General features: G+C 35.4%; 2 protein-coding genes and 1 long non-coding RNA gene across 3 annotated transcripts; all 3 read right to left on the bottom strand.

The window, feature by feature from the left end:
- Positions 1 to 86: 86 nt before the first annotated feature.
- Positions 87 to 1988, bottom strand: LOC131176325 (uncharacterized). The gene is made up of 2 exons (XR_009146431.1): positions 1501 to 1988; positions 87 to 528 (listed from the first exon to the last, which is right to left on the bottom strand). It is a non-coding gene; the product is annotated as an uncharacterized LOC131176325 (long non-coding RNA).
- A 5509-nt stretch (positions 1989 to 7497) lies between these two features.
- Positions 7498 to 8822, bottom strand: LOC110646885 (uncharacterized). Its single transcript, XM_021800476.2, has one exon. The coding sequence runs from the start codon at positions 8651 to 8653 to the stop codon at positions 7751 to 7753; it is 903 nt and encodes a 300-aa protein (XP_021656168.2). The 5' UTR covers positions 8654 to 8822; the 3' UTR covers positions 7498 to 7750.
- Positions 8823 to 13738: 4916 nt separating this feature from the next.
- Positions 13739 to 17817, bottom strand: LOC110646873 (syntaxin-22). The gene is made up of 7 exons (XM_021800452.2): positions 17489 to 17817; positions 17292 to 17385; positions 17060 to 17199; positions 16891 to 16962; positions 16431 to 16588; positions 16218 to 16318; positions 13739 to 14083 (listed from the first exon to the last, which is right to left on the bottom strand). The coding sequence occupies exons 1-7, from the start codon at positions 17668 to 17670 to the stop codon at positions 14018 to 14020; spliced, it is 813 nt and encodes a 270-aa protein (XP_021656144.1). The 5' UTR covers positions 17671 to 17817; the 3' UTR covers positions 13739 to 14017.
- Between the last annotated feature and the right edge of the window lie 257 nt (positions 17818 to 18074).

Genomic DNA, 18074 nt, shown 5'->3' with positions numbered 1-18074 from the left:
TTTCCCAGTTGTTGAACTTTTATCATCTGTGTAACAACTTAAGTTCTATAATTTCTTATGTTCACCTTTGCACAACAGCCAAGAGAAACAGAAAACATTCAATGATATGTAACTGAACTGAGTTCATGTCTCATGAAAATTCACAAACCACTTTTACTGTAGTATACAAAAGATGAGTGAATAAGATTTTTACCTAAATAGACTATATGATTCCTTTGCTGAGTTGTGGGAATCTGACTATAGATCATGTAACTAACTTCTCAAATGAGACTTGTTGAAAGGTTTACATTCTTTGGTTGCCTTTAGTAGATCCCTTGCCTTATGAACTGACAATTGTAGCAGTTAATTGGTAAGATCTTGCAGTGAGAACAAGCATTGGTTTAGCAGCATCAGCTAGAATGTTGGTTAGTTTAGACAGCCATATATGCTGTGTCCTACTAGGCTGGAAGGCAGTAGCATCAAGAAAGTTCCAGGCATTGAATACTGAGGTGAATTGCTGGTGAATGTTTCTAACAAGAAATGTGAGAGCTGAGAAGGCATCGAAAGAAAGCTGCGTCACAAGCAAAATCCAGAAAAAGAAAAGATTCTGTTCTAATATGAATATTTGTGCTCTTTAAGACGCTACTGGGTTTTTCGTAATGGAAAATTTGTCATAGCCGAAGTAGAAATTGTTAATAAAGTTTGTTTAAATGCAATTACCACGCTGCATTTGGTCACATGCTCTTAAAATAAAGAAATGATGCTCATGAAGAAAAGGAATGAAGCAGCAATAATAAAATTATGTAGTTGAGCTAGCATGGCTCTGGATTTGCTCGGAAAGGCCATTCTTCCGCGGTAGTTGATTGCTGCTTGATATCATATGAACAAAAGCTTACAGACGTGGCCACCTGGGTGGATAGTATGGGCAATTGCAGTGAGAGAGAACCAAACTTTTCTTGAACCCTACCTATAGGCTTCTCTCAATCTTGTCCATTTAAGTGGAGCTTAGATAGGTAAATATTGGAAAGCCTATGAGGAAGAGAGTTCAGAAAAAGTTGTCTCCAACAAAGCAACTAGTACAAATTTTGTTTTGCTGTGCTGGGTGTGTGCATTGTTTTTTTTTTTTCGGTAGTTTGATCCCAATTTCTCTAATTTTGTAAAATTTCCAAGAGAGGGAGAGATGAGAGTATATGCAGTTGATATAGATGTGTAGCTCAAATGAAGCCAAAGGAAGAAATTTCAATGAGAAAGAAGAAGGGACTAACCTAAATATGAATAGATGCCAAGTTCAATGGTAAAGAAGATATTTCCATCAAATTTTACATATTTTCTTTGCAAAGGGAAAAATTATCAGATAAATGTCACTGTAAATGCATGTATCATGATTACATTACCAGAACTCAAAGCTTTCATATTATATATAGCTTATTAATTTATTATGTAAAGTCTAATAAGTAAATCTTAGGTGTTTGTGTTTTGAACATATGGTAGACAGCTAAAAATTAGATAAAAAAATTTCACCTTTCTATAAAGGTGACCCTTTTGTCGTATTCCAATATGTGAAATTACATAGCAACTGTTCGATCCTCTACTTCTGAGAGTATCCAAATGCGAGCCGGGGGTTAAACCCATGAGAACTAGGATGAGGGGTTTGTCTATGTGACACGGGAGAGCGGTGGCAAAAATGACCTAATTGCCTTGCAATCATCTATTTAACAATAACTACGCATAAAGATTATTTATAGGAGTTGTGTTATGAATTAGGGCTGCAGACCATTTTTGGGACTCTAAATGGAGATTAATGTTTTATAACAGGTTTTTTATTTCAATTACCCATATTTTAACTGTTAATTTTTCAGGTGACATCAATATCTATAATTCAGGAATTGGGGTATGCTGGTACAAGTTATCGACACTTCTTTGAAAATTATCAGGTCAATAGCATATAGGGGCATTTTTGACACTTGATTTTCTAGTCTCCCATGATAACCAAAAAAAGTGAAAGCTAATACTGCCGATGAAGAAGTCCATCAACAAATATACACGTTAGTCCATAAATGGTCATTAATTGCTAACTCAGCAAATAATCATGGGGAGAGACTTTTTGAGGGAGATTTAAGGTGTCCTAATCATTGGAGCCAAGTTTATCGAAGGAAAAGCATGATAAATCATATATTTTAATGTATGGTTTTGTCGACATTGATCATTGTTGGTATGTGCATAACATCTATATTCTTTGAGGACAAATTGTATTTATTTGAGTGGTGTTTTGATGAAACCATTGACTTGTAAAAATGGAGAGACAAATGTGTTATGTATACTTCAAGGATTAAAAAATAATTTACCCAACAGATAGTTGACCCTCCCTCACTTCCTTCTCTCCCTTTCTGCAATAGAATGGCTCTCTTCTCCTGCAAACAAAAGCCTCATGTTTAGAAATTTCAACTCACAAATTTCCACTTGAGTTGCTATATATCTACGGACTTTGGAATGACATTAGGAATGTTCATTGAGCAAAATGAATCTCATTCAAGCGAAAATGCAAACATCTAGATAGAAATATAATTTGTAAAAAGAAACAAAGAAAAGGAGATTAAAGAGGATGGTTTCTTGATCGCACTTATCATGCCTTTTCAAATGAAGATCCAGCAAATTAATTCACACACCCTTAAAGCCATTAGGTTGGAGCCAATACAGCCGGTGGTCAAATCGTGCCTCAAGTGGCTCTTTGAGTTCAAATTCTTAAGAAATTCCATCGCATTTCCATAAGGACGGTGCCTCAACTGATGGTGAAGATGGTACACAACTTCATCGAGGAAAGCAGATCGTTCGCCACGGTGAGGTGTGGCCATAATTGCTGCAGCCGCTCTAAAAAGAGTTGCAATGACTGCTTGGAAGACAAATTCAAAGTCTTTGGTGATTAACTTCATATTGTTTCTTCTTTCTCTTCATTTTTCTTTGTTGAAACGTCTCTCTCTCATTGCAAAAACATGTCTGTTTTGTTTGGTTGCTGAAAGCAAGCCAAATTGCAGGAGGAGAATAGGCGGAGCATGCAGCGAAGACTCAAGGATGCAGAGACAAATTGAGGGTTGTGATTGCGCATGTATGAGATCTGCATTACCACAAGGAAAATTTGTGATCAAGTATTATAAAATTTACAAGTTAAGAATTTTAATAGGTTTCTAAAAAGGTCAAATCAAATAAGTGTGGAGGTGAAATGATGTATTTTAGATATTTCCTCTACCAACGCACATCTCAACGTCAAGTTCACGCTCATCATATCTCCATGGCAGATCTTCGAACACATCTTCTGCTTGCAACGGCCAGCAACAAAATATTCTCGGTCAAATACACACCAACACCCTATGCTATTTGGCATTCAACCACTAAATACATGAACTAAAATCGTAACTTATTGAAACTTAAATTTATAAAAATTATAATAATTAAATATAAATTAGCGAAGTCATTGATGATTTGTTTAAAAAGTTAGAAATGATTGTGACTATAAATTTTATTGACTGATAACAGTCATTTTATGAAAATTTATAATATGATAAATAAAATTTAGAGAACAATCAATAATAACTAGGATATTTTTTATTTTTCTTTACAAGTCATTAATTATATGACCAATTTATAATTAATTATCATAAATTTTATAAATTTAGATGTTTAATAAATTATAATATATTTAATAAATTAATTCCAAATAGTGCAAGGGTTTAAATATATATTTAGCCAAACATTCTCTTTCTCTGGGTTAGCGCCAGCAGCAGCTGGGAGTTCCTCAGTCGAAAAATGTGACTCAGTTGCGTGTGAAATTGCGGCATATTAATTGGGCTTCACTCTCTTGGTGTTCTTGATTCGTTTTTTTTTCTTATAATTTTGGTATTTTTCATTTTCTAGATCCGTTGATTTTATGGGCTTGCTGTATTGTTCTTGTTTTTTTTATTGGTGTATGTTCTAAGATTCTTATATTTGATATTCTTAATTTTCTTGGTGTCTAGAATTTTTATTTTATTTTTTTTTTATCAATAGATAAAAATTCATTAAAGGGAAAAAGGCCTAAACTCAATACATAGAAAGGATAAAAAAAGATCCTAAAGATACAGCATAAGCCTAGCCCAACAGTTCACCCTAGTTGAAAGGAAAAAAACAAATCCAGCATCCTCAACCCAAGCTAGAAAATCCAAAATTTTACAAAAAAAAAAGTTCTATTAACCAGCCCAAAGTACATTAAGAACCAAGGTCATTAGCCCAACCCAAACCTTACTTGTTGTTAAGGAAATGGGTCGAGGAGAAGCATCGCCATCCCTTTCTCGTAGCCCTAGCAGCACCAACTGGAAAGATTGAAGAAGAGTAGAATACCCAGAAGGGAATCAAACACGGCTAAAGCCTACAAAGAGAAGATTCCTCATAAAATAAAACTCCCCAGATGTCGAGCAAGCCAAATAAGGAGAAGAGAACAAGCTTTGAGCTATGATGATGAACCACACAACAAAACCTAGGGAAACCAAAAGGCCTTATTGGCTGACCCAAATTACATCAAGAACCAAGGCCATTGGCTCAAACAAAACCGTACCCGCTGGGGAGGAATCGAGTTGAGGAGAAGCACCACCATCCCCTTCTCGTAGCCCCAGTAACACCAATCAGAGAGATTGAAGAAAAGCAGTGTAGAGCAGAGCAGCTACAAGGGAATCAAACATGGCTAAAGCCTACAGAGAGAAGATTCCCCATCGAATAGAACTCCCTAAGTGTCGAGCAAACCAAATAGGGCCCAAAAAAATAAAGAGAACAAGCTTCGACCTATGGTGATGAACCGCACAACCGAACCCCTGGGGAACCAACATGCGGTGGGCAGAGCTCTTTCAACCATCATGGAGGGATTAGATGCCGAGGTACAACATCGGTAACATCCTCAAGAGATACCTCACCCCTAAATGCAACACCCATCGATCCCTAATATGCGTTACATGGATAGGAATAACATAACAAGAAAACAAGGATCTAAAGAAACTCCTTCATTAAAGCTCATTTGCTGCATATTAACTCAAAACAAAAACTATTTACACCCACCCAGGGGGTGAGGGTCGACACACTACTAGAAATAACAATGAGCAGAACATTTGCAAAAATCAACTCACACCTGAATCCTAACAATATTTTCAAAACCTGAAGTTGTTTCAAAGCTGATTAAAATTTATTTTTAATTATTTAAAATTATCTCAAATCTTATTATTATTATCTAAAAATGCCTGAGTCCGTTTAATTAAATATTTATATAAATAAATTCAAATAATAAATACTTAACGTGTAAAAATTGAATTTGATTCATACCCTTTATGAGTATTATTATTCAAATTTAAATTCGTTTCAAATCCAATTATATACTATCCAAATTTATACCACCCTATTAGGATTTAATCGAATCAAATACTCACACAAATTCGATGCGTTACCACCCTACTCACCACTGGGCAGAAAGAGAAGCTCCCCTACCCAGATCGACAATGAGATACACCCTAATCATAGAGGAAAAGAAAACTAGAGAAAAGTATAAGAAATTGTGAGTGGTTTTTGATTAGTGTTCTGGGAATTTTGATTGAAGATTTTTTTTTTTTAATTTATTGAAATTCTGAATTTGGAATTGAGAATTTTATTTCTACAATTTTGAATTAACTAAAATTTTAAAATATAAAAAAATATTTTGTGTAATTTTTTAGAGATTCGACTCAATTAAGCCAAAAATTTAAAGATTTGCCCTAATTTTACCATAAAATTCAAATTCACGTCAATTAGACATCCCATAAAAGCCCTAAAACTAATTAAACTTTATGCCTGCATAGATAGTATCAGAATCTTTCATCTAATCCAACCGTTGACAATCTTGTCTATTTTACAAATTTCCATTTGCAATATTACAAATGTTTAACAAATAAGAAAATAATTACCTCTTGAGTCTTAATCCAAAAGTATGTTATAAGGTAAAGGGATGAAGTGGTATGTCACAAACAAAGATATTATATAGTAGGCTACATCTCTGAAACAAGTCAAATTAAACAGAAGAGTATCTCTTTCATCCCAATAACTACAAGCACCCATTTGACAACAAAACAATAAGATGTGGCGGAGGTAGTGTACAAATGTCAACCAACTACTACAATCTTTTGACATGACAATAGATTATAATATTCACCGACCTAACAACCAACAATTTATATAAAATGCTCATTTTCTATTCCGAAGTGGCAAGAAAAAAAATATAAAATGCTCATGTTCAAGTTACATAAGCCAAGCCAAAATCGACTGCAGTCCATGAAACAGATTTGCATTTGTAAACTTGACGATAAGGTAAGAACAGAATGAACAAAAAAGCAGACGGCCCCAGACCATATTGCAATTTCATCTTAGATTTTGATCAGTTAGCTGACTCCAAACCCAAATAACAAGATTTAACAATCTTTCTATATCTCACGTTCAAATGGCCGGGAGAAAGCACAAACTAATACTAGTTAATAATATCACCAAAGCCTTATGAACAAATGCATATCTAGATAGTGTTATGTTGCCACAATAAAAAGCATGTTAAATGAATTATTGCGACGGTCAAGAATCAACATCATTTAGAAAAGCATGTGAACACTGACCCCTACATGCTAGTCATATTATGTTTATACATAATCAATTTTAAAATGATCTTGCTGTCAAGAGTGCAATCTGCAAGGCATCAAACTGCTATATGGACAAACCACGAGAATTCTTTCACTTGAGTATCATCCTAGCATACCTACATCGAGCTAGCATCAATAAAACCTACAGATTTATTCAGGTACACAAACAACCATGCTCCTCTTAGCTAACTTAGTATACCAAGTATGGGTCCTCTCGACACAGAAAAGAAATCCTCTCATTATGTAGTATTCCCTTGCCGACCCTAAATTCTTCGGATAAAGGCTTAGTTGAGTTGAGTATGTAGTATTCCCTTATGCTAGAGTAAAGTTAAGTTGCCATAACAATAGCATAGAATAGAGGCATTTAGAATGCATTGTGATATAAAGTCCACTAACTTTCAAGTCTCATAAAAAGCCTACTATATAATTCACTATCTTGCATTCCCTGCCTCACAATTTCAATGAATCTCCAAATCCCATGCTCAAATTTGTATCAAACTACAATGAGGCAGTACACCCACCTATAGATTCATCATCATTGAACATGGTGCATAATAGATGTAATCTTGGGTACAAGCAATATTGAAGACTTAGCAACTGAATAACCAAATTGTAAATCTATAAACAAGTTGTTTTGAACAATATCAAGTAAAATCTAGTGCAGGAGATATCGATTCCTTCATTTAAATGCCAAGAGAATTACTTTTACTTGCTTAAAGCATAACAAAGCAAGCAAGGTTAAAAGATCGATAACGAGTAAGCCAGTTCCAAACACATTACTAAATTTCTATCCCTTATATCATTGGAGTTTGCACTATCAAAGAAGCTAGTACTCAAAGTGAGATAAAGCAAAAATCCAGTGAAGACTCTGCCAAATAGTTTAATCAAATAAAAAAGGAGACACTTTCTATGCACAAAAATCCCTCAATTTCCAGGAGGTTACAGTGTTGAGATAAGCTAAAACAAGCGACACAATATATGATTCCCCAGTACCACAAGAATCATAACAAAAGAATTTTTTTTAAAAGAAAAATCTATTTTAACAAAGAAAGAGAGGGACTAAAGGGGAAAGCGCACCACCGCCAAAGTCCAAAAAATCAAGCCTGGGTGCCTGTCAAGGCCTTCATCTGAATATGATTAGAATCAGAAGCAGTAGTAGGCAAAGCCTCGTATGACCCCATTCTTCTGACCCCAAAAGTCCTAGCCATAACAGCGTATGTAACCATAACAACGAGAACCACAAACATGACGTGAACCACAAACAAAAGATCCAAAATAGCTACCGCCCTCAACCTAGATTCCTCCAGATCACACTTGGTGGAACCCTCAACCCCACTCACCACATCAAGCAACCGATGACAACCTTCAGGAATAAACGCTTCAACATAAAGCGACAGCCCAGTCTGAAGAACCCAAAGGCCCTGCAAGCAAATGGCGCCGGCCAATCCAACATCAGCAATGAAAATCCTAGGCTGGAAGGCAAGAATCAAGCAGAGTAAAGCAACAACAGCGGAAATTTGAGCAGAAACAGAATCGCATTTGGCTTGGAGATCGGAGGTCTGAACGGAAGCAGCAGAGGAAGAGACGGAGTATTGCAAGAAAAAAAGAGCAGAACCGAGAGCGAAGAAGAGATCGGGAGGGAGAGGAAGAAGAGGAGTAGATTCAGAAAGAAGAAGAGCAACAGCGACAATAAAAAAGAGGAAAAGAAGAGCGGCAGATTGGAGGGAGGTGAAGCGGTGAACAGGGGTGCGGCCCTTGAGGAGAGGATCGGAGTCAGAGGAAATTAGGGCTTGGTGAGTGAAGGCGATGAGGAGGCAGAGGATGAGGAGGAAGAGATGGAGGTGTTTGAGACGGGGGAAGGAGGAAGGGAGGGGGTGGTGGGGTCTGGCGGAGAAAGACTGAGGGGATTTGAGGAAGTTGCGGGTGGTGGAGATGAGGTGGTAGAGACCTAGAGAGATGAGAGCCGAGGAGGAGAATAATTGGTAGATTAGGGCTGACATTTTCGGTTTTCTTGACTGTGTTTTTCGTTTGGAGGTTTGATTTTGAAGCAGAGAGTAGACGCGTTTGGCTGTGACTGCTGGTGGGGGTGGTGGTGTTGCTGCCGTTGATGGAGGTGGTTATGACTTTTGTAACATGTCAATTGTTTCTTATTCCGAGTGAGAGAGGAACGATAACTCACATCTCCTATTATTATTTAATTTTTTATTTTAATAAAATTAATTATTTAATTTTTATTTTTTTAATTAATATAAATCAAATTTTCTAGCATTTAAATTCAATAATTCAATACTTAAAAATTGAATGATATTATTTAAGTTATAGAAATTAAATGAAATTCATATTAATATTAATATTGATTAAATTAAAATTAAGAGATTAAATGATAATTTTTATACTATATTTTTTAAAAAGGAATTTAAAGGAAGAGGGGAACGAATCCTTTAAAAAAAAATTTTGTTGCAGGATCTGAAAAAAAATTAAAAAAAAAATAAAACAAAAAATGAGAAGGGCGCCCTCCCTCTCTACAACGGGGATTCCCACTGTCCCAAAGAGCAGCACCAAATGCTACACCGTGAGAAGTTAGTAAAAGTCACCTATGTAACTTGTAATCTCACTTAAGGCCTTCTAACTTGATCACTTTTCACCTATAGAACCCATAGTCTTTGATTTTATCACTTTTGGAGCCCGTGAGAAGCTCGAGACTAAGTGCTATGGTATTAGAAGCCAGTGAAAATCACCACTATGGTATTACATAGGCTTTTGATTTGATCACTTGTCACACCTCCATAATCCAGAGTCCCACATAAGCTTTTTTTTTTTTCTTTTTTTAAATCATACCCTAGTTTTGACTTTTCTATCATATGATTAAAACCCAGCTTCGCTTCGACTGTTAGGCTAGCAGTCCATGCAAGCTCGGGTCACAACGGATCATCGTAGGGAAGAAACAAAGGGAGAGGGAGCTTGAAGGTTTAGCCTGCTAACAAGAAGATAATGATACATATTGTTTGAGTAAAAGGTTGAGCTATTGGGTTTTAGCTATCAGTTAGAGAGTTGTTAAGATGTTAGTTAGCTAGTTAGAGGCTGTTATTACTTAAATGTATATAAACCTCTAATCTTCTACCTCTAATTGGAGAAGATCATTAGTGTATTGATTGAATGAAACTACTCTTCTCTCTTAATTTTTCTCTCTCTTATTTGAATATTCTTCTCATGTTCTCTCTCTTTTCTATTGGAGTTGCATCAATGGTATCATAGCAAGTTGATCCGCGGCCATGGTGGATTAACATGTTTCTTTTCTTTTCTCTTTCTTCTTCCTTATTTCCCTGAAATTCCTTCCATTTCTGTCTTCTAATTCTTTTTTCTTCTTCCCGATATTCTTCTGCTCTCTAACTTCATTTCTCCTTTCTTTCTGTAACTTTCAAGAACAGATTCTCTTCTTCTTTGTTTTCAATTTCATTTTTTTCCTTCGACTGTAAATCTGATTTTAGGGTTCATATTTCTCTTTCTCTCAACTCATTCCCTGCTATTTCTTCCTTCAATTTCTTTAGTTTCTATAAAGTACAACAATAGACCATGGAACTATAAAAGATTATTCAGGGTATGCTCGAAATTATTGAAAAATGGGAAAAGAAAATGGAAAATTCTGAGAAGTTAGTTCAAGAAGAAACAAAATTTCAGGGTTTTGAACTAGAATTGAATGCCCAAATCCAAGAAATGATGAATTCTTGGAGTAATGGCAGCGTGAAGGGATTGTTGAGTCAAAAAAGAGATAACGGATTTTGACGTTAAGGAGGAGACTGACCTTCTTGATGATGCACCATCTCCTCTTCATGGTGATGGAGAGGAGTTTGTTCAGGAATTTCAACCTGAAGATTCAATCCAGCTAAGTTTTGGAGATGATATTAATGGTGCAAATGGTGAGAATAATAAGGGTTTTTAGAATGGGAACAGTAGAGGTGAATTGGGATTACCAATTCAAGGAGGAAAGACCGATAAAGGCCAAGCTGGAAATCAATCAAAAACCAATGTTCATCTCTCAATCAAAAAGACTCTTTCAGAATTAAATGAAAGAAGGGAACAAGGTCTTTGTCTTTGGTGTGAAGAAATGTGGACACTGGATCATAGTTGTGACAAAGAACCAATATGGATTACCATTATAAATGATATTGAAGATGAAGAAAATGCTGAATCACAATTTGTAGCTATTGAACTTTGTGAACCTGTTCTTCATGTTGTTATGACACCGAATTTAGTTGATAGGCTGCAAGAGAAAGAGTTCTTAGATTTGGAGTCTACTGAAAATTCAGAGTTAAAGGAGGCCAAGAAAGTTGAAAAGATAGGGGATTTGGGGAAATTGGGAAGTGGAGATGATGAAGCAATCGTACCTAATGCTACGTTGCATGGTTTTGTAATATGAACACCGACCTTGCTCATCAGAGTTGTAATGATTTATAAGAAGCTTGGGATGGTTATGAATCTATAACATATCTTCTAGGATTTTACCCCAAAGGCAAATCTAAAGGAAAGGAGCAACATGTGTCTATGCTTAAGGATCATTGTTTCTTGAAAAAAATTAGGTGCAAGATTAAGCAAACATTGAGTAATGATTCAATGGGGTATTTGCATGAGATTAAATGCAAAATGAAACAAATGTTAAGTAAAGGTTCAATTGGGCATTTGAGCATGATCAAATGCAAGATAAAGCATAGTTTGAAAAAAGATTCTGCATGTTTCTTAGGCTCTTCATAATTGCTCAGAAATTTGGCTGCATTCTATTTTCTTCAACTACATGGCTAGCATTTGTGAGTATTCATTTTCCTTTTTTTTTTTTCCTTGGGGACAAGGAAACTCAGGGAGGGGAGTATTGCTGCAAACTAGAGGTTAAATGGAGAATTATAATTAGCTAAGTTGTTGGTTGGTTGGCGAGAGTTGAGAATCATTATGGATGAGCTGGAGTTGTTAGTGTAGTCTGTTTCATTTCTATTATAAATACTTGTACATCAGAGTTGTAAATCATGGAATAAGATAATAACAGTTTCTTCTCCCTGATTTCTTCTCTATGCTTCTCCCCTTTCTCTATTTCTGTTCTTCTACAAGTTCATAACAACATGAAGAACAGGTTCACAAAGTTCAATAGCTATAGATTGTGATTCAACATCTTCATCTTCAATATCATTTATAATGGTAACCCATATTGGTTCTTTGTCACAACTATGATCCGATGTCCACATCTCTTTACACCAAAGACAAAGACCTTATTCCCTTCTTTCATTTAATTCCGAAAGAGTCTTTGTGATTGAGAGATGAACATTGGTTTTTGATTGGTTTCCAGCTTGGCCTTCATCGGTCTTTCCTCCTTGAATTGGTAATCCCAATTCACCTCCATTGTTCCCATTCTCAAAACCCTTATTATTCTCACGATTTGCATCGTTAATATCATCTCCAAAACATTTTTGGATTGAATATTCAGGTTGAAATTCCTGAACAAATTCCTCTCCATCATCATGAAGAGGAGGAGGTGTATCATCAAGAACGTCAATCTCCTCCTTAACATCAAAATCCCTTGTCTCTCTTGTTTGACTCAATAATCCCTTCTCACTGTCGTTACTCCAAGAATTCACTATTTCTTGGACTTGGGCATTCAATTTTAGTTCAAAACCTTGAAATTTTGTTTCTTCTTGAACTGACTTCTTAGAATTTTTCATTTTCTTTTCCCATATTTCAATAATTTTGACCATACCCTGAATAATCTTTTCTAGTTCCATGGTCTACTGTTGTACTATATAGAAACTAAAGAAATTGAAGGAAGAAATAGATGGGAATGAGTAGCAAGAAAGAGAAATATGAACCCTAAAATCAGATTTACGGTTGAAGAAAAAAAAGTAAAATTGAAAACAAAGAAGAAGAGAATCTGTTTTTGAAAGTTAGAAAGAAAGGAGAAACAAAGTTGGAGAGCAGAAGAATATTGGGAAGAAGAAAAAAGAATTAGAAGAAAGAAATGGAAGGAATTTCAGGGAAAGAAGGAAGAAGAAAGAGAAAAGAAAAGAAACTTGTAAATCCACCATGGCCGAGGATCAACTTGCTCTGATACCATTGATGTGAACCAAAGTTTTAGAAAGGGGAGAAGCACATAGAAAAAATCAGAGAGTAGAAACTGTTATTATCTCATTCCATGATTTACAACTCGGATGTACAAGTATTTATAACAGAAATGAAACAGATTACACTAACAACTCTAGCTCATTCATAACCGATTCTCAACTCTCGCCAACCAACCAACAACTCAGCTAATTATAACTCTCCTTTTAACCTCTAGTCTGCAACAATACAATGCAAGATGAAATTCTTCAAATTGCAAAGAAATTCAGTTTTAATTGGACATTTGAAAATGATAAAATGCAAGATGAAGCAATGCTACTCTTTAAATACCAATAGATTCTATTTCAGTTGAACTCTCTTTTCAGTTAGATTCAATGTGTTCTGCAACTATTTGCATCTTCATGACCATGAGCTAGCTGCTACTCATTCTTCTATAGACTCTTCTTGGACATTTGTAGCAAAGTTATATTCCTTGAGGACAAGAAATCTTGAGGAAGGGAGTATTGATACGTGTTGTTTGAGTAAAAGGTTGAGCTGTTAGGTTTTAGCTATCAGTTAGAGAGTTGTTAAGCTATTAGTTAGCTAGTTAGAGGCGATTATTACTTAAATGTATATAAACCTCTAATCGTAGGAGATCATTAGTGCATTGACTGAATGAAACTACTCTTCTTAATTCTTCTCTCTCTTGTTTGAAATTCTTCTCCTGTTCTATTTATTTTCTATTGGAATTGCATCAGATGATACACATTCCTTTCACATTAAAGAAGCGGATCAAGATAGAGCAAGTCCTCATATCAGTTCCGCTAGACCTAAAATTGTCCCCTACAATTTTAATCGAACGCTGGCTTCATGTCATGCTACTGTAAACTGGTTAACATCTGAAAATATATCATGTTCACTGCTAGGAACTTTTCTTCTTTTACCATTTGGAGCTCTGCTATTTATTAGCATACAAGAAGGTGCATTCTTGCTTTATATACAAAAAGTTTGAGAAACAATAACAGCCTATTTATTTTGTGCCCATAGATAAATTTATACAAACAATCATAGATGTACAAAAGCACAATTGCCCACAAAACCAAATCAAAGGGCCAAAATTGGAGAAAGAAAAAGCTTCAAGGACCAGCATTCCACTCTAACACTTATAAATTAGATAAATCAATTAAAAAGGAACTATCAGAATTACAATTAGAAAAAAGATCACAGAACACACAAATTTATATTGGAAAGGCACGCCACAGCTGCAAATTTATATATATCGTGCACTATATAATGAGGATGAGGAGAACGATGACCACTGCCAGTACAAAAATTCCCAGTAGCCACCAACACTGCACCAAATAAACAGCAATATTAAGGTAAAGTTCAATTATTACCATGAGGCAACTAAGATTAGAACAGATTCACAAAATATAATGAAATCATTAGGTTATGTAGGCCCTTCCCATTTCCAATGAGGATATGGCATTCATGATACGTAAACAGAATATGCTTAGTTACTTTCTTCTGGTTTCTCCTTAAATTATCACAAAGAGTGTTAAAAAGAACTTGCAATTTTCCCTATCCATCTTCCATTGTGCTTCCTTTTTTCTTAAACTCCATTTCCATCTCTCCTTTTATTTTACATACTTTGAAAGGCTTTATTGAAATTTATTTAATTATATGGCAAGCCTTGTTATATGGCTACGTTCAACGTTAGGCATTAAGAGAGCCAAGTCGAGTCAATACAATATCAAGCTCAAACTCGACTCAACTAAAAACTCAAGGCTCAAAACTCAACTCGATCAAGCTTTCTTTTTCCATGCTCGAACTCAACTCGATTAAACATTTAAAATACTCGAGCTCAACTTGGCTAGGCTCTGCTCGACTCATCTATCATTATAAATTTAAATAAAATTTTGTTAATTTCGAATTAAAGCTCAAATAAGGTTTAGTTCAAACTAAATTTGGTATTTTCATCACATATATTTAGGGTAAAATGGTGAATACAATAATTTACCATTTAAATATCTAAAATATATTAAAACCATATAAAAAAAATTAAATACTTGAATAAGCTCATGAAACTCGGTTCGACCCATTACTCAAACTGCTTGGGCTCGAACTCAACTCAATAAAAATGGACTCAAATTTGAATATTTTGCGAGTCAAGTTCGAGGAGCTTGACTCATTTATACCCCTAATAGGCATGTTCACCTTGAAATGCCAACTCTTTGTCAAGGTTGTTATTTCAAATGGCAATGCTTTTGCCAGGCTAGTATCCCCAGTGCAGGAAAGTAACAGAAGCAGCAATGCCATCAGACTTGATGCATAAGGAATTGTGGACTGGGAGCCAAATGGAGTTTATCAAACAGAAAATCACCATCAAAATTTTAAATAAGAAAGTCGAACAGCTCAATTGAGGTAGAAAAAAGTAGATGGAGGAGGAAGGAAAAAAGAAGGGAACAATAGGAGACATCAAAAAGAAACCATCAAAGGTAAGAAAGGGAAGAAAAATCAAAGGAAAAAGCTAATATAATATATTCTAATTTGATTTTACTGAAAAAGAAGAACTCACAAAACAAAGTTCCTAATATCAAAAAATTCAACAAAGGCACTATAACTACTGCACTATCAATTGAAACATAAGGGAACCAAATGACAACAGGACATAATAGTCAACTATGATAAGTTATAAACTTGTAATAATCCATTGTCACCTTGCTACCCTCAAAAGGTATGCCATCACATTTACACTTTACAATCATAATTGCATATGAATAAAACCTTCTATGGGATAGAGATTGAATCCTTTGCAGACTGTTTCGCAGCTAACATAGTATTAGTAAGAAGCATCTTCATGTTTGGTTTAGAGTGAGCATAATCTACAGATTTTCTTCCATTCAATTTATTCATTTGCATAATTTAATCAATCCCACTTCAAACAAAAGATAGAAAATTAAAAAATCCAACAAAATGAGATGAATAAATTCTATATTATTTTGAAGCTCCTTTTGAAATGAGTTATTAACTATAAGATTATATTTTGTGAAGGTTTCCTTGAAAATGCTTATAAAATAATCAGAAAATTTAAGTTTGTATCTCCATACAAACCCATTGGTTTTTATCACCCTTCCTCCTAAATTATTTGTCAGTTGAAATTTTTGCATCAGTACTCATGTGCAGAAGAGTATATGACAACTTTATAAAGCACTGAGGCACACAAGCATAGCCTACATATCTTGACCTATGCTAGGATAATACGCTTCTTTTGCAATAGTTTGATTTCTTCACAAGTTAGAAACATTCAGGGATTACCACAGGTGCTTGTGAAAATTTAGGGAATGTAAACTACATTCAAAATCTTTAGATGGTCTCATTGAACTAGTTTCTTTCAACTAAGCAAGAAACCATCTATAAGAACTGATCATATATGTGGAAAATGGTATCCTTTAATGCTTCATCTTAAAAAGATTGACTGCTTACCCATGAAGATCTGGATTTCACACTTTTTGAAGCTCTTGCTAACTGAACTTTTGCTTGGTTTGTTGCAGCAGCAGAAGATTCAATGTTGGAATGGATATCATCTGCAATGCATCCGTGAGATATGCATGAAAATTTGAAAAGGGTCCACAAGTGTCAATCAGGAGTGAGCTTACAAAGGAAAATAGTTCAGCTTCTGAAGATTGGACAACTCACCGATAACCACACCCTGCTCATGAACTAGAACAGCTAGATCCTTGAATATGTCATTTACTTGTCCAATTTGTTCTTGTATTTCTCTAATGCCCTGTTCCCTTTCATCAATTATGGCCTCATTGAAAGCAATTTCATTATCCAGAAGCAATACCTCTTGTCTGTATGTTTTGCGCCAAGGAAATCAACTCATAAACAAAGAAATTTCCAAGCTTCCGAAAAAATAAAAATAATGATGTCACACTCTAAGAGCAAGCCCAAGTGGAATTGTTTCTTGTTTCAGGATAGTCAGTGGAACTGTTGCATTTGTAACGTAAGAAACCACTTTCGAAGAACACACCATGGTATTGACAATCCCATGATCAAAGTAGAGACTTGTTGTCAAATGATTACTGATAGCTATTGCAGCAGCCAGGAAAAAAAAATAGAAACATTGTTGAGATTAGACAAATAATGCACTTACCTTTTCTGTTCCATAAGAAAAGGTTGGGTATCCTGATCCATACTAGGGGCTACATATTCACCGGAGCCAGACCTGTATCCAAAAAACGAACAAGCACCAAAATTTAGAAGCCAATAATCAACAGATAATCAAATGGTCAGAAAAAGAAAAGAACAAAACAGTAAGATACGCGGCAGTCAAGGACGATGCAGGAAGAGAAGGAGAGTAAGTGGATTCGCGCTCGGAAGCAAGCTTTTGCACTTTCTGGAATTCTTGCAATGTGGTTTGAAAATCCCTTGCAAGCTTCGCATCTTCTATTTTCTTACTTGGCTAAACAATTTCCCAGATGATAAGAGAAAAAACATGCTAATCAACAATTATCTAAGAAAATGAAAAAAAAAGGTTGGGAAACTAAGACGTACGTTAACGTTAATGTCGTGATCGGATTCGCTCACAGATTTGAGCTTAGCAGAAGTATCCTTAACTAACTGCAGAATCCGCTGCCTCGTATTATGCCTGCCATTGAAGGATAGATCTCCGTTAATTTCACTCTAATTGATCTACAGTAGAAGCAATTAACAACAATAAAATTGAATAGACAGAGGGGCAGAAGACGGACAGCTTCCGGCGGTGCTCGGGAGTGTCCTTGGCAGTTCCGATGGCATCAACGAGGCGACGGAAACCGGCAACGGCGGTGTTGATCTGGAAAACGCCAGCAGCCACCGCTTGGGATGGGCTTCTGGACATTCCAGAAGCAGAGGAGGGAGGCCGTTTGCCATTTTGCAGATCTTGGAAACTCATCTGAGCGGTTTTAGTGATCCTGTGAAAGGAACCAAAAACCCTAACGCTTAACGCCCGGAGAGAGAAACTAGCGGCAGCAGTTGGAGCCCATTGCTGTGCAAAGTGGAAGCCTGCAAGCAGTCAAAGAACGATCCAGAAAATAGCTTTTCAGTTAATTAATTTTAATTAATTAACTAATTAACCTAGCAACCAACATAATATACGTGTAAGTGTGCAACGGTTGGAAAGCTAGCTGTGGGACCCTTCAATAAAATGAAAGAGATGGGGCCCATGCAATGACGCTGGAAGCGGAATGAAATATATATATATATATATATATATAATAAAATCATAACATTTTTATAAATTTATCTTATTATAATATTATAATTTTTTAATTTAAAAATAATATAAAATTTCATAAT

This window comes from Hevea brasiliensis, unplaced genomic scaffold, assembly GCF_030052815.1.
Source record: "Hevea brasiliensis isolate MT/VB/25A 57/8 unplaced genomic scaffold, ASM3005281v1 Scaf1, whole genome shotgun sequence".
Classification (NCBI taxonomy): domain Eukaryota; kingdom Viridiplantae; phylum Streptophyta; class Magnoliopsida; order Malpighiales; family Euphorbiaceae; genus Hevea; species Hevea brasiliensis.
The sequence above is the reverse complement of the archived record's forward strand: the minus strand, read 5'-3'. Positions and strand labels throughout refer to the sequence as shown.